Source organism: Castor canadensis, chromosome 14 (assembly GCF_047511655.1).
Source record: "Castor canadensis chromosome 14, mCasCan1.hap1v2, whole genome shotgun sequence".
Classification (NCBI taxonomy): Eukaryota; Metazoa; Chordata; class Mammalia; order Rodentia; family Castoridae; genus Castor; species Castor canadensis.
The window spans coordinates 101,898,588-101,914,270 of record NC_133399.1 but is presented as its reverse complement, the minus strand read 5'-3'; the positions used below and the strand labels follow the sequence as shown (position 1 = coordinate 101,914,270).

The 15,683-nt window shown below is 52.0% G+C and overlaps 1 protein-coding gene across 3 annotated transcripts in view; it reads left to right on the top strand.

Moving 5' to 3' along the window:
- Positions 1-14,819, top strand: part of Pebp4 (phosphatidylethanolamine binding protein 4) — a 198,938-nt gene extending 184,119 nt beyond the window's left edge. For all 3 annotated transcript variants that reach the window (XM_074055174.1, XM_074055173.1, XM_074055175.1), the window contains exons 5-7: positions 1,135-1,180; positions 3,236-3,349; positions 14,535-14,819. In XM_074055174.1, coding sequence (XP_073911275.1) covers positions 1,135-1,180; positions 3,236-3,349; positions 14,535-14,689 — 315 coding nt within the window. In that variant the 3' untranslated portion in view covers positions 14,690-14,819. The remainder of the gene's footprint in view (positions 1-1,134; positions 1,181-3,235; positions 3,350-14,534) is intronic.
- Positions 14,820-15,683: the final 864 nt, after the last annotated feature.

Below are 15,683 nucleotides of genomic sequence, written 5' to 3'. Positions count from 1 at the left end.
CATGGGAAGGCTGCCTGGATGCTTCTGAGCTTCTCGGAACAGGGATAGGGAGACCTGGAAGATGGGAAGAAAAGAGACCTCGCCTACACAGAGTAGAGAAAATGGATGTGGAGGACCATGGTGGAAGGGTCTCTTTCTAGCCTCCTGCCTCTTCTCCTGGGGAAAAGACACTAGCAAGGAAGAGTCACATTGAGTAGTGGATGACATGTAGCCTAAAGGGGAGGAGGTCAGGTGAGTTCTGGAAAGGGCGAGTGGTCAGCCGGGGGTTGACTCTCACCTACTCTCAGTCCCACTCTCCCCCACCATTCAAGGTGGGGCCTTCTGCCCTCTCCTCCATCCTGCTTAACCCCCATGAGCCCTTCTAGGAGGCGAGGGGTAGGGGCTGCCCTCAGGAAGGGCTGGGAGGAAAGGGGGCCAGGGCACAGTTAGGTGTTGGCAGAATCAATTAAGAGTCACGCTAATCACCATCATTACGGCTATAAAACCCCACACCTAGGGGCCACAGGGCTCCCTGGCATGGCCCCAGGCCCTGCACCATGGCATGGACCCAGGGGCCCGGCTCCAGTCCCTTTCATCTGAGCATCTCTCAGTCCTGCACAAACAGTAATTAGCGCCCGCCCCCGGGAGCACCTCATTATCCCACAGACACTGAGCAGAGGGGAGGAGGTAGGGGAGGAAGAACAGGGAAACTGAGGCCAAAGAAACTGCCCAGAACTGTGGGCTGAGTATAGTTAGGCAAGCCGGCCCCTCCTGACCTCCCTTCCCCTTCTGCTTGCTCAGAGGCTTCATATGCTAACAAACCCTCACTCCTGAGAGGATGGGCTGATTAGCGAGTCCCCTGTGCCCCGTAAGTTCTGTGCTCAGTCTAGGATGCAGCCCTTTGAGAAGCGTCCTATCAGGACTTCCCAGAGGTCAGGCATCTGTCCTCCACTGTCCCTTAGATATCTTGTGTCTGTCTCCTCTCCTCCAGCCTCCCTGAGGCTCCCCTTCCAAACCCCACAGCCCAGGAGCAGCCATGGCCCTCCTCCATCTTGCTCCCACAGAGGCAGCTTAGCAGACCCAGGGGGACTGAGGCATGGGATCTGCCTTCACTGCCCTGGGGTGATCTACAACCTTGCCTGTCTTTCGTTTCAGGGCAGTGATCTGAAGAAAGGGAATATTCAGGGCCAAGAGTTAACAGGTGAGTAAGCCTCTCCAGCACTCCTTTCCCCAATCAGGGCATCCATGATGGGCGCCTAAGAGTCATAGTGACACTACTTCCAGGTGCTGCTTTGCAATGTACAAACACCAGCCCCAGAGGCCACCTGTAGGGTCTGATGTCATCTCTACAAGTGCCTTGCAAGGCCGCTGACATCCAAGGCACCTTTTAAAGCAAATGAAACTGAAGTGCAGGTAAAATTGCCCCATGTCACACAAATAAGTAGGGGACAAAGCTGGAGTCATAACACAGAGGTCTACTGGACTGAAGAGTGCTGGTAGCTTCTGAGGCCAGCTCCGCCCTCACCCCACCAGCACACCCCCGCTTAGATTCCCACCTCCCAAGGTGAGCCCTGGACGAGATGCCACACAGGCCTGGATTCAAATCCCAGCTCCACTTCCTAGTGTCCTGACCTCATCAATCAGAGCCTCAGTTTCCTCATCCAGTAAATGAAAATCATACCCACCTTGCCAAGGTGCGAGTAGGATGAAGAGATGTCATAAATGAAGATTGTACACTTAGCCCAAGGCCTGACCCTGGGCTCAATGTGTGGTGCCCCTTCCCCTCGACTTCTAGAGACTCTGAATGGGGGACTCTTCAGGAAAGCCCTAGTGAGAGGGGTAAAGTCCCCATCTTCCCTGAGAATGAAAACCCACTTGCACAGACCAGTAAGTACAAACCTCAGACGTCCCACAGAATATTCTGCCTGACTCTGGAAGCATGGAATATGCCTACCTCAAGAGCAGTTGGCAACCCCAGTGCTCACCAGCCTGATTGGAAGCTGCCCATCACACCTGCCCACCGCACACCTGTGCACAAAAGACTAGCACACTCATGCTCAGAAGTCTTTGTCAGCACTGATGATATTTGGGGAAAAAAAATGCTGATTTACCCAGATTTACATGCACCAACACAGACCATCCAAAATACCCCAGAGCACTGGCACAAATCTTCCCACACGTGTGCCCCGACCACAGCCCACACAAATGCACAGCTCTTGGCCCACCCTGCCCTGTTCTCTGAATGTGCACACACGCACACACACACGCACACACACGCACACACACACACACACATCTGGTCTGCCATGGGAAAGATGAACAGTCAGGAATTCCCCTGGCTGTTGGCATGCTAGAAGCCCATGGCCGGAAGTACACCATGAGGAACACTTCCAGCCAATCGTTCTTTTGTCTGATGATCAGGAGAGGAAAGGAGGGGGATGGCTATGAAGTACCAGTGTCTTCATTGCAAACACTCCTTCCCCACCCACCCCAGGAAGATTCTTGGCTCCAACCTGACTCTTCTCCTAGGAAAGGGAGATAGGGAGCGGGACGTAAGGGAGTGGGAAGGGGCAAAGCACTCTTGGAAGAAGGCCCACCTTGGCAGATCCCATCCAGTCCAGCAAAGTCTCTGTTCCCTGCATGGACTTGGGGGGAGGATGAGAGCTCTCTCCTTCCCACTTTAAAAAAAAAAAAAAAGCCTAGAGGAAGAGTGAAGGGGAGTGGGGAAGGATGGGCCTTCTCTCCAGAGCCCCAAGGGCCTAGCTCCTACAGCGCCTATGATCAAACCTTTGAACCCAGTCCCACCCACCCCCGTAACCACTTCCAGATCCTCCAGGCCCAGCCAAGAAACTGACTTCTTTGGGGATTGAGTTCATAAGGAAATACTGAAAAAATAAATAAAAACCCACAGCCAAACACACTCTCAGGAGAAGATAGGTTTCTATCTGTCAGGATAGACAAAAGCAAAACCAGAACCCCACCAGCAGCCATTGGCCCAGAAAGGTCTAGGAGCCATGTCAGCACCTCAGACCTTCATACCAACCTGGAGCCTTACTCCTCCCCGTACTCCTGCCAAACATAATGGTGTGCAATAGGAGAAGGCTTCATCTCGAACCCCAGAAAGGTCAGCAGGGCCCATGAAAAGCCATGGATGACTGTTTTCTACAGTAGCCAGGAACAGTTCCAAGCAAGAGCCCCCACCCTGGGTAGCATGGACCTTAGCCACCCGTGTCTGTCTGTTTGTCTCTTCCTGCAGTCTACAATCCTCCCTCCCCACCAGTAACCACTGGCTTCCACCGCTACCAGTTCTTTGTCTACCTTCAGGAAGAAGGGATCGTCTCTCTTCTCCCCAAAGAAAACAAAACTCGAGGTAAGTTCTGTCTGTCCTTCCTGCCCCAGCCAGGGTGGGTTCTGGGGCAAAACTGAAGCTTCTTCCTTTCATGCGGAAGTCAAACCTTGACACCCGTCTATGAAACTGGAAAATTCCTGTCAAAGATAGTGTTTCTTGGGAGTGAACTAGAATGAGTGCTCTGAAGGAGATGTTGACTTCAAATGTGGGCTCCTTACAGAAGTAAGTCCCACAGACCAAGAAGCACCCCCAAAACCTTGCGTGGCATGTGCAGGCAGCTACCCACAACAACTCAGCAGGTAATTGTACCCTGTAATTGAAGCCAATCTGGACACGGGGGTCTTGGAATGCCACCCTGCCAGTCTGTCTTCATTGGTGGCTAATTGTTTGTCTGCCCTGACACCTTAGTGGTGGGGCAATGATGTCCCAGGCACACACCCCTTCCACAAGCTTCTCTGAGCGGCCCTCTGAAGACTCTGGAGAGGACCCACTACCTGTAGATTCCTAATGGCTAGCCCAGCCTGCTTGGCCTCAGTTTGCCTGTGTGAGCCACGCTCCCTACCCCCTAGCCTTAGATTTCTCTTCAGGAAAATGGGAAGTAAATTAATCCCTGCACACACTATCCCCTCCCCAGTTTTAGGAAAAGGAAGGTCGTATAGAATGCATAATGGCAATTTGAAGGTACAAAGTGTACATCCCCTGGGCTGTGGGGAAGGCAAGTGGAAGGGTGGGTGTCAGCAGCCATTTCCTCTCCCCCAGTGACCCCAACCAACCAACCTCCACCCACTGGGAAGCCGGCATAGGTATTGTCACATACCCATTGCCCGAGGCCCCAGAAAGGCACTGGCACGGCAGTGGAGCCCTTCAAATATGTGCCAAGCCAGGCCACCAATCACAGATGACTCCAGGCACCTGCAGCTGAGTCAGTGCTACCTTTGCACCCATGAACCCTCCCTGGGTGCCCTCAGCCCTTTGCCAACCTGCAAGACTATTCAAATGGTTCTGCCAATGACATACTTTTAAGTTTGGATACAAAGAAGGAAGGAAGCAAAAAAATGTATCTTGACCAGGCCAAACAAGTTTCTCCAGCATCTGGGGTACCATTCTCGCCAAAGATGTCAGGGAGCCCCTTCTGCAGTCCAACTTCTGTGATTCCAAGAGGCCAAAAACTAAAACCTTTTCCTATACTGTTCCCTGTCTGGGGGATTCTCATAACATAAAGCAGTACCTTCCAGTCCCTCCTGAGACTCAAGAGTCCCAACACCAATGCCTGGGCAGGAGAAGGCTCAGACAGGGTCACTGCTGGGGAGCATCTCCAGGGCAGGTGCTTACTTTCTGGGGCAGGATCAAGAGGGAAAGAGAGAGCATTAGATGATGACAGAAGGAACAGTGACAGGGGCAGGGAGGAAGGGAGGCTGTGTACATCCCAGATAGTGCCCTTCCCCACCAAATCGGGATCCAACTCTGCCACAGCCTAACCTCCAGGTATCACAGTGGCTTAAGTGCCCAGTGAAGGCCTCCTGCCCTCCTAGGACACAGGCAGAGAGGCGAGGAAGCTGGAAATCTATGGGGTCTGAAAGTCATTATTAATTCTTTGGATCTTTGCCAGAACCACACATTCACAACACATCCATGACCCTCCTTCCATCCATGGGAAAAAAGACTCCAGACTTACATCTGGGCAGAGTCCCTTGGGTTCCTGTGCTGTTTTGTTTGCTGCCAAAAATGAATCCAGGAAAATCTTCCTCCCTAATGAAAGCCCCAACAGAGTTACTGGCCCTGCCATGGGATGCCTTCCGTGTGCTTTGAGTTGGCAAGAGAAAACAGTCCCAGGGCCTAGGGAATTTTCCCTACCCTCAAGGGGCTTACAGTGTACTTTGAAACCGATTAAATAACAATGCAGAACAGCTTATAATTAAGTGCTTAATTATATGCTTCTGACTGTGAGGACACTGGAAATGACCACTTAGGCTTAGGGATAGATCCCTTCCCTTGCTGGGGTCCCCTTCTGTACTTTGACAGAGGGCATGCCCTCTTCAGTCAGGGAGGGAGTGAAGGTGTTTTACCACGAGTGAGGAAGTTTTTGCCTTCATTCTCTAGTCACAGTGATGTGACTGTGGGGTGAATCAATTAACCTCTCCGGGCCTCAGTTTCCTATGTAGAAAATAAGGATGTGATCATTTGTAGCCTATCTTCAGATCTCTGGGGCCCTGAGGCTCCGTGGAGGAGGTGGGTTGTGGGCTGAGCCCAGTAAAAGGAGGGAGCCCTGGACTGGGAAAACTAGAGATACAAAGATTATGCTTTGTTTGTTTGTTTGTTTTAAAGTGGGAGGAAAGAAGAAAAGAAGAAGGCCCAGCAGAAGTGTAGCATTGGTGGATAGACTATGGGGAGTCATTAGAGATAGTTTATGGGAAAAGTAACAGGAGTCACTCTTTAGAGACAACTAACATGAGTGACCAGAGAGGACAGGAGGCCACCAGAGGCACAGAGATGTGAGGCAGTGGGGGCTGGCGTGGATGAACCCAAGGTGATTGCAAAAGCAGAAATAGCAGGCCTTGCACAACTTTGGAGCACTGAGGGCCTGGCACACCCTACAACACCTGGACAGTGCTTGGAGACGCATAGAGCCCCAGGCTGGACCAGCACTCAGGAGGCCAAGGCATGGAGGCCAGGCCTGCCAATGGATATAGGCCTCAGGACTTGCCTTGGTGTGGTTTTCTCTCCGTGGCAATGGATCTTGGAGAGAAATACCAGGGGTGTGCTATAACCAGCTTGTGTCCCCCAGGTAAACAGGCAGAGACAGCTTCTAGAGACTGAAGGGGAAAGGTCAGGATATATAGGAGCAGGGTAGAAAAGCATCTGTGTATGGAGACAGCTAGTTGAGCCAGTTAGCTGGGCAATTAGAAGAAACCTTTGCAAAGCAGTTTTGAAACTGAAGTAAACTAAAGGTTTCCAGGGTGGTACAGTGTTTGAGTTACAGAAGAACATTGTGGAGAATCAGTCTTTGAAAAATAGTGTTCCTGTTCCCTGGGACTCATGCATGAATGACAGGCTGAAGGTGAGAAGGGAGGTTGAGATGAGTACAGTTGAACCTGCCATGACTGTGTAGATAGATGACAGGTAGCATTGTTCAGAGCCAAGGGGATGAAACCTACCCCAGGTTTCCTCTTTGTCCTATGACTCAAGCCGAGCACACGTGGCAGCAAACAAGAACATTCAAACTCTCATCGTGTGACCTTGGACAAGCCACCTCACATCCCTGGGCCTCTTTCCACATCATCAAGGCCAGGGGTTGGACTAGTTGGTCTACCATGGAATGACCTGGAACTTGCCTGCCCACCACTCCCCCACCTTACACAGCTCCTTCCTCTCCTGTTGTAACTGGTCAGTGCCCTCCACATCCCCTAGGACACTGCTAGGCTCTAGGTCGTGCTGCACAGTGCCAGGTGCTAACAGGACAGAAGGGGGTCACACGTTCCTGCTCTCATGGATGAGTGTCACCCTCGGATAGCCCATAGAAAGTTGGAGTTCACATAGAGCATGGAGTTGGTGTCCAAACAATTCACGCATTACTAGGCTTGGTGTGTGTGTTGGGGTGGGGGGAACCCTAAAGCCAAAAGAGCCTGCACTGCTGCCTCTGACAAGGACTGACTTCATCCAAAGGCCATGTTTTGCCTTCTCAGACTTAGAGCTAGCATCATATTGGGCCTGGATCTACCGGGCATCCACTTTCTGCCTGCCAGTAAACTGCCCTGTCCTCACTCTGCACCTCCCCGCAACCAAACTCAAGACCCAGACCTGGCCTTGGCTAATCCATGATTCTCCATGGTTTCTCTACACCTTTTTCAAGTACCAGTCTTGGACTGAGCAGCTAGACTTCTAGATTCTAAAGGAACCACCTGACACCAGTGAGGGGCTCCACACACAGAGTCACGTGTATGTCACACACTGCCAGACTGCCCACAAATCCTGTTTTTCATTCATGTTAACCTGCCCACCACTCTTGCCAAACCAGGGATTCACCCCTGCCTGCAGGTTTGGGTATGCTGGTTCTTTCTCTCCTCCCCTGACCTGAAATGCCATGTGCGCCTGGAGAGTGTTGGTCCCAGGCCATTACCTCCTTGGTGCACTCCACAGGACTGTCCCTTCTTAGTCAAGCCTGGCTCTGCCCTCTCCAGGAGTGTCCCCAGTGCTGAGTCCACCCTCATAATAGTCTGGATCTTTTGTGTTACTAAACCCTGTTCCACTCACATTGGCCCTGCTTCCACCATGAAACTATAAACTCTCCGTGAGAAGAGGTCACCTCTGTCTTCCTTCCTTTTGTCACCTGTCTCTGTGCCCAGCCCACTGTAGGCTCTCAGCCAATGAGTGTGTCTGTGTGCCCTACACACCCACATAAGCACACTCACAAACCATTCACACACATACTGATTTGCACCTTCTCACACCCCCACATTCATTCACAAATACATGGCAACTTCCTTCAACACCTGAGGAAGCAGCCACTTCTGTGAGCACTGTGCCCACAAATGATGGTCTTCCCTGTTCCAACTCAGAGCAAGCAGGGCTGCCTCTCCACCAGCCTGCCCCCTCCCCCCTGACCTTTACCTCTCCCTACCATGTCAAGTGAGCAGGACACTGGCTAGCATCCCTCACCCACCCCCAAGTAAGGAAACAGAAGGCCAGAACAGTGAGTGTAATGGTTGGCCAAAGGTCCATGGTTAAGCATTTCTTTTCCAACCCCAGGGGAAGGGGTCTTCACACTGTTACCAACTCATCCAGATTCCTTCTCCCCCAAACCAGACCACCAGACTTCTGGATCCCAGTGTGGGGACAGGCAGAGCAATTGCATTCTGTTGTCCTAAACCTGAGGTGGTCCGACCTGCCCATGGACCCCTTCTCAGGGGAAGGCTGTAGCTGAGCCTCAAACTCCTAGGGAGCTGTGGTCTGCCCCATGCCACACCTCAGTTACCTTGCCCAGAGCTGTCACAAGCCAGCCTCACGCTCCTCTTATGAGTGAGCCAGGGAAATCCTCTCAGTCCCCGGAGACGACAGCTGACATGCCACAGCTTGCTCCAGAAGCCACTCCAAAGCCACAAGTCCAGGACCGTGCCAATGTCAGTCACCACCTCAGGAACTTTTGGAGGGAAAGCTTTACTGTTACAAAATGGAATGAAGTAGCAAGCAAGGGTCCTATTCTAGGCTGGGCAGTCATAAGCTGCTCCCCAGCACTGTAGACACCAGAACTCTGGAGCCAGAGAGGAGGGACAGGCAGGGACCTGCCACACAGTAGGGTCTAACTCTTGCTTGTGGCATCTGAAGGCCTGCAGGGCTCCCTAGGTGGGTGAGGCAAGGGGCATGGTGGGGCCACAGGCATGAAGGCAGCAGAGCTCCAAGCAGCACACACAGCAGCAAGAGGAATGAGGCTGGAAGGGAGCCCACCAGGCCTGCAGGTAATAAGCAGGAGTGCAGGGTGTGGGGAAATGTGGAGGAAAGAGGCCTAAGAGGAAAGGGGGCACTGCCTGAAGAGCAGCTCCACCCTCAGACTATCCCCCTCCAGCACACACACACAGACAGACACAAACACATACAACCCACTGAAAAACAGCCCATCCCAACCCCCATGACCTCCCATGGTGGTTCACCTGGCCCCAGCCCCAGAACCCTCCAGGGCCCAGCCCCTGTTCACCGTGTGGGCTTGTGGCAGGCGGCTCTCTCCTGCCTCCGAAGGGCCCCACCCACCTGGCAGGGCTGATAACACTGAGCGCCTGGCAGCCACCCAGCTGGGGCCATCCTGGACAGACAGATGCCCTAGCCAGGAATTGCCTGAAATCTCCGCAGGCCAAAGATCACCCTTCTAAAGTAATACTGGAAAGACCATGGGCAAGGTACAGATAATGCCCAGATTTCAGTCCAAATTCCAGCCACTACTCAATATATTGGAACTGGTAACTGGGAGCTGACTTGGCAGCTTGAACCCCCTTTCTCTCACTCCCTTCCCCATCCCCACCCTCAATCACAGATGGAGGAAGGAGAACCCAAATGATCCACTTGCTGGACAATCACCCTTCAGGGATAGAGTGAGGCTCAAGTGGTAGAGCACTTGCCCAGCATGCGTGAAGCCCTGGGTTTATCCCCAGTTCCACAAAAAAAAAAAAACAGCCATCCTTTCTCCAGTTCTCCTGGGTTCTCTTCTCCAAGGGAGACAAGGGTGGGGTTCCTCACCACTGTCCTGTCCACTCGCTCCAACCAAAGCCTCAGTGGTCCCTCTTACCCCAAAGTCTCTCAAGCAAGCTGGATCAGCCACTCAGCAAATACTCTCTAGGATTAATTGGATGTGATGGAACGAGGGCTTTTCAGCTCCTTAGTGAAAGTCTCTGGATGTCATTTAATGGCACAAAAAAATAAAAGGCTCGGGCTTCCCGCCTACCCCTGCCAGGACATCATTAATCTCAGCAGAAAGGCACCGGCGCTTCTATCACTACAGCCATCCCCAACCAGCCAGACAAATTACAGACCTGAGCCAGGCTCTCCGTGGGGCGGTTATTAGGTTGAAGCTGGATTCTTGTTTTCTTCAGGGCCACTGTCCCCTGACCAGAAGCGGTGCCCTGCCAAGTGGCAGAGTGGAGCAAGGCCAAGGCTAGTGAAGAGGGATGGCTGTCTGTTAGGCACAGTCAGTTGTCTGGGGATGCAGGGCAGCTCAGAGCCAGCGCTCAGGTCCCTGCAGTGGCTGCCCAAGACAGGAGGTCAATGTCAAGGGCTCAGTGTCCTGTCCCTTGTTCTCTAGCTTACCTGAATAGGGGCCTGCCTCCTTGGGCCTCCAAACTCCCATGCCTCAGGCTGAGAGGTAAACACATCAGGGCCCATCAAGGAAGAACTAAATGGCAAGTTAGATGAGAGACATCCCTTGGCTAGAGTGGGACCAGGCAGCTGTCCTGTAGGCTTACTGAAGGGACTGTGGGTATCTCCCAGGGGCGTTGGCCAGGAGCACTTGAGAACCAAATCCAAACCATGCAAAGCCAGCTCTACAGATTCAAGACCTGGGGATGGAGTGACTGTCGACACGTGCCCCAAACTTTGCAGCCTTGGTGGTTCTTGAGACTCAGAGAACTGCCCTCTCTCGCCCACTGAAGATAGGGTCCCTTGTTCCCACCTGGTGTCTGGCATAGAGGTCAGGCATAGAGCATGGCTTTTAGATGAGGTTTCCTCACTCTCTCCTCACCCCCTTCCACCAAACATCTCTAATACCCAGCACTTGTCTAACTAACCTCTTTGCCATCTGCACTGACCACAAAGTGAGTATGGCCTCGAGGCAGGGCTGCTGCAGCTGGTTCTGCAGGATGGGAATGGCGCCCCCTGGGGTTGTGCAGGGACCAACCTGCGCGTGATCTGCACAGCCCTGCTTCAGAAGCCAGATCTCTGAATTGTCGCTGCTGGGTAGCTCAGGGAACAGACACCGAATGGCTGCCTTCTCCTGGAGGTCATGAACCTGCATGGGCCTACCACCCTGCCCTGTCTCAGGAAGAGTCTGGCTGGCTACCAGTGCAGTGGTCCCACCCTCTTCCTGCAGCTCGGGGACAGAGCAGTGCCATACGGAAGGGGCTTTCCTCTGAGCAGTGACCACGGAAGCCGCAGCTCCCCATCTCTCCCCCACACACCCCTGAGGGCCTGACTCACCCCTGTTCCTTCTAGAACTTGCTCAGGGTCAGTTCCTCTCGCCCTCTGTGGCAGGAAACTAGTGGGGGTGTGTAAGGAGTCCTGGGCAAGCCAGAGGAGGAGGCAGCGGGACGCTAGCTGGCCCAGGGCCTGGCTTTGTGGAGCAGCTGCCCAAGGAGCCGAGAAGCACTTGGCTGTCAGAAATGGGGCTGAGAAGGAGCCTGGGGTCCTTGGGGACACTCTGAGCTCATGCAGAAGGCAGCTTCTGAGCTCAGGAAGGGCCAGCTCTGCAGCACAAGGGAAGCGAGGGCTCGCTGGGGTACAGGGGATTTCTTCCCACACCCTCACCCTGATCTCGTGATGGGTTTCAATTCCCTCCTTGCTACCCAGGTTCCTTCCTGCCCTCCTTGGTGGGGAAGGCCACCTTGTCCCCTTGGGTGTGCCACACACCAATTCACCGTGAGCACACACACACTGAGATGCACACACTTTTCCAGAATTCCTTTCCAGCCAGCCTAGTCCCTGGGGTACAGGGCTCCAGACAGACACAGTACCTCCTAACAAACACAGAAGCGGGCTGGTGGAGTAGATCAAGCACTAAGAGTGCCTGCCTACCAAGTGTGAGTACCCCACACCCCAGTACCACAAAATTTTTTTAGAAAAGAACACAGGAGGGACACAAGGCCACATCATGGAAGGGCCCAGTGTAGTCAGCACCCACCAGGCTCTCGGCACCTTGGCCACCACTGGCCAAGATATTCCCGCAAGCCCTCACTCTGTGGCCATGGAGGCTGGACTGAGTATGTAGTCGCTGAGTCAGACAGTATTGAGGGAACTTAAACGGCTTTGCCCCTATCCCTGTTCCCTAAGCGTTCCCTCACCAGCACTCCATACTGGGACCTCTCATCCCACCCATGAGCCAGGGATAATCATGGTCCTCCAGCTTAGGACTGTTATGAGCATTGGGTGAATTCATTGCGTAGCACTCTTTGGACAACACCTAGCAGGTGTTGTTGACACAATTGTTATTTGCATTATTGTCATTATTGCTTCTTTGGTTTGAAATTGAAATTGTCAGAGCTGGTGAAGTGGCTCAAGTAGTAGAATGCCTGCCTAGAAAACATGAGGTCCTGAGTACAACCACCAGTACCGCCAAAAAAAAAAAAAAAATTGCCCTATCCTGAGAACATCTTTGAAATGCCAACCACCCCTGGGCGGGAGGGTGAGTTAAGAGAAGAGAAACCACTGGGATGGAGTCAGTGTCTCCCTTGTCATGAGAAGAGTGGTGGGTGCAGATAGGAGCCAACCAGAGGCCTGCGACTCTTAGTTGAGGTTCCGAGAAGACTTCCAGTCTCCCAGATCCTGCCCTGCAACTGTCTGGGTATCAGAAATAACTGGTCTCTGCTAGGTATGGTGGTGCACACCTGTAATCCCAGATACTTGGGAGGTAGATGCAGGAGGATCAAGAGTTTCAGGGTATTCTAGGCAAAGGCATCAAGACTCTTATCTCAAAAAAAAAAAAGTAAAAACAAACAGACTGGGGGCATAGCTCAGATGGCAGAGTGCCTGTCAAGCAAGCACAAGGTCCTAGGTTTAATTCCCAGTACTACAAAAAGAAATGACTGGCTCTCGGCCGTCAGACTCCACCTGGGCCCCTCCAAACTCCCCTTTGTGTTTTCCTTCCCTAACTTTTAATAAACTCCCTTTACACCTGAGTGTCCTGCCACAGATTCTTCCCGGTGGGATACAAACAATTTGGAAGCCTTCTGATCACCGACTGCACCAGTGCCATTAACATTTTGTGGCGAAGCCAGCCAGGAGAAATGAATGAAACCCTTCAGGACCCGAATTACGAGGCATAGGGCGATCAGCTCTTCATATGAACAAGAGCTCCGTGAGAAACCTTAATTGTAATGAGCAATAATTCTGGCCCTTGTGTCCAAATGAGTCCCAAGGGGAAGAAATAGCAGAGACAATTTCCCCTTGTACGTAGGGTCTGCTTCCCCTTGTCAGCGCAAAGCAGATTCTGAAAATGGACTGCCCCCCCTCAATAACCCCCCAAAACAGAATTTTTTGGAATATTGTCTCTCAGGGGGGAATTTGAGGCAGGCTAAAGTAGGGAAACTTTGGGACTCATAGAAAAATATGACATCTTAGATTAACCATGCTTTGGATCAGGAAACACTCTCACCTGGCTGGACACCACTCATGCTCCTCCCCACTCACTGATTATTGGACGGGAATCACCTGGTTCTCCCCTTCCCATGGGTTATCTTAGGTTTTCAAAGCACCTGAGGAATGGAAACACGCTCTCTCCACTAGCAGACTCCACCTGGGTCCACCATGCCCCCTTTGTTAACTTTTATTAAACTTTTAATAAACTCCCTTTCCTTTTATTAACTTTTAATAAACTCCCTTTACACCAAAAAAAAAAAAAAAAAATGACCGGTCTTCACAGTTCATTGCATATCAGCCACTGTCTATAGCAACACCCCAGGCAAGGCCTTCTCCAAGTGCTCATTCCACCCAGGGACCGTTGATAGAGTTAGTTAGTCCCAAAAAGAACAAAAGGACACCAAATAAACAAGAAACCATGGGATACATTTGAACTCCACTTACACTTCAATTCCAGATAAACAGAGAAAAAAATAGTGTAAGTGTGCTCCTCACAATAGGTGGGATACACTTACACAACCATTTGTTGCTTATCTGAAATTCAAATTTACCAGGTCTTTCTGAATGTTCCTGGCAACCATCTACCCAGGGTGCCTGAGGCGGAGGGTTTGGGAAACTAGAGCGTGGGAATATGCCTCTGACCACTTCCCTCAGCCTCTCCCCAGTGCCTGGGGCTGTGCCCTTCTTGCCCTGCCACAAAGCCTGTTCATACTCGCCCCAGAAGATGTGCCCCTGTTGGGTTGTCTCCCCTTGAGGAGGGTCTCCTCCAACCTGGGAACTGACTAGACTTCTCCAGGTCCAGCCTAGAGATGTGTCTCCCACACTCACTCCCCCTCCAGGGTCCAAGTGCCAACCCTCTACCTCTGCCCCAGAGAAGGTGCTCTGAGCTCTGTGGCAGGGGGTGGTTTTGGGGCTCAATGGGAAAGACTCTAAGTGAGGCACAGACTCCCACCAATCTCAGCCCCAGTAGCGGGGTGAGCAAGAGTGGAAAGAGGCATGAAAGCCTTAGTCATGGGGTCAGGAGGCCTTCGGGAAGGGAGGTGGGTGGAGGAGTGAACTGCCCACCTGATTGGCATTTCCCTTCTGCATAGGGTGAGAAGGCATGTGTGCTAAATAAAAGGCCCTGGAGAAGGAGACCAAAAGCCGCCTTGGCTCAGTCTGGGCTCTGTCCCCATCATCCTCTAGCAAGCAGACACCTCACTCTGCATTTCTCAAGGACTCTGATAGCATCCAAGGGCCAGAAAGTTCCCCAGACACTTTGCCCCACAGCCTGACGGCTAAGGTCATCACCTGCTATCTCTCTGTCAGGCCTCTGACAGCTCTCAGGTCCATGGCTCTCTCTCACTGCCTCCCTGTGGTCTATCCGTCTTTGTAGGCTCTTGGAAATTGGACAAATTTCTGAGCCGCTTCCACCTGAAGGAACCTGAAGCGAGCACCCAGTTCATGACGCAGAACTATCAGGACTCACCAATTGCCAAGGCTTCCGAAGGAGATGGCAACAACCCTAAGGACAACCTCAGACAGAGATAACTGTGTGCTGAACCACAGGCTTCTCCCTCCAAGTATGAGTTCATGTCACCCAGCACTGACAGTCCGAGGATGGAACCTCCTCTGGATTTGAACCCCTTCTCTTCCAAATTAAAAAAGTTATCACCCAGGACTTGGCGTTTTGTTTCCTAAACTGTCTTCCTTTGAAAACCAACAAGGGGTAATCAAACAGTGTCAGCCCTGGAGTTTGGGGCATGCCTGTAAATACAAGTGGGTAGGGCTGGGGTCTGGATGGACAGGGAGGAGGTGGGATCCCTAGTCCTAAACTGGCAAGTCACTCATCCTTTCTAAAGCGCTGTCACCTCAGCTGCGAGACTGAGGTAGCAAGATGCATTAGACTTGGTTTATATTCACAGCATTCAGTTAGTGAATATTGTTGACCCCTGTTCTGTGCTAACTCGAGAATGCATGGGTGAACAAGATGAACAGAACTTGGTGCTAACCTCCCAGAACTTCAGTATAATATCTGGGTGGGTGTGATAGAAGTTACTTATCAGATAGCCACAAGCAAATTCAAGCAAACAGTGACAAGTGCTGTGAGGATGTAAAGGGGTCCTGACTTCTGATTGGGGACGGGTGGTTAAAGGCTCAGGCAAAACCTCTTGGAAGAAGTGATGTTTAATGCCAGGGCTGGAAAGCAAGACAGGGGTTAACTCCGTGAGTGGAGATGGGAGCAGAATTCCAAAGCTCCACCAAGCTGCCGTGACTGGCAGGGGCGTATTTGGTATTGAAAGGCCAGTAGTGTGGCTGAAGTAAAGCATGCTGGATAGGTGATAGGCCATGCCAAGCCTTGTGGCCATGCTAATTTGGGATTGTATCCTACAAGCAATGGGAAATCATTGAACAGTAAACAGATTGGAGGGGGACAGGTGACATCATCAGATGTGTGACTTTAGGAGGCTATGAGGAAACTCCTTGGTATCCGCATCTAACTCCCGTGGACTTCTCTGTATGCCTTCTGGCTCTCACACCCAAA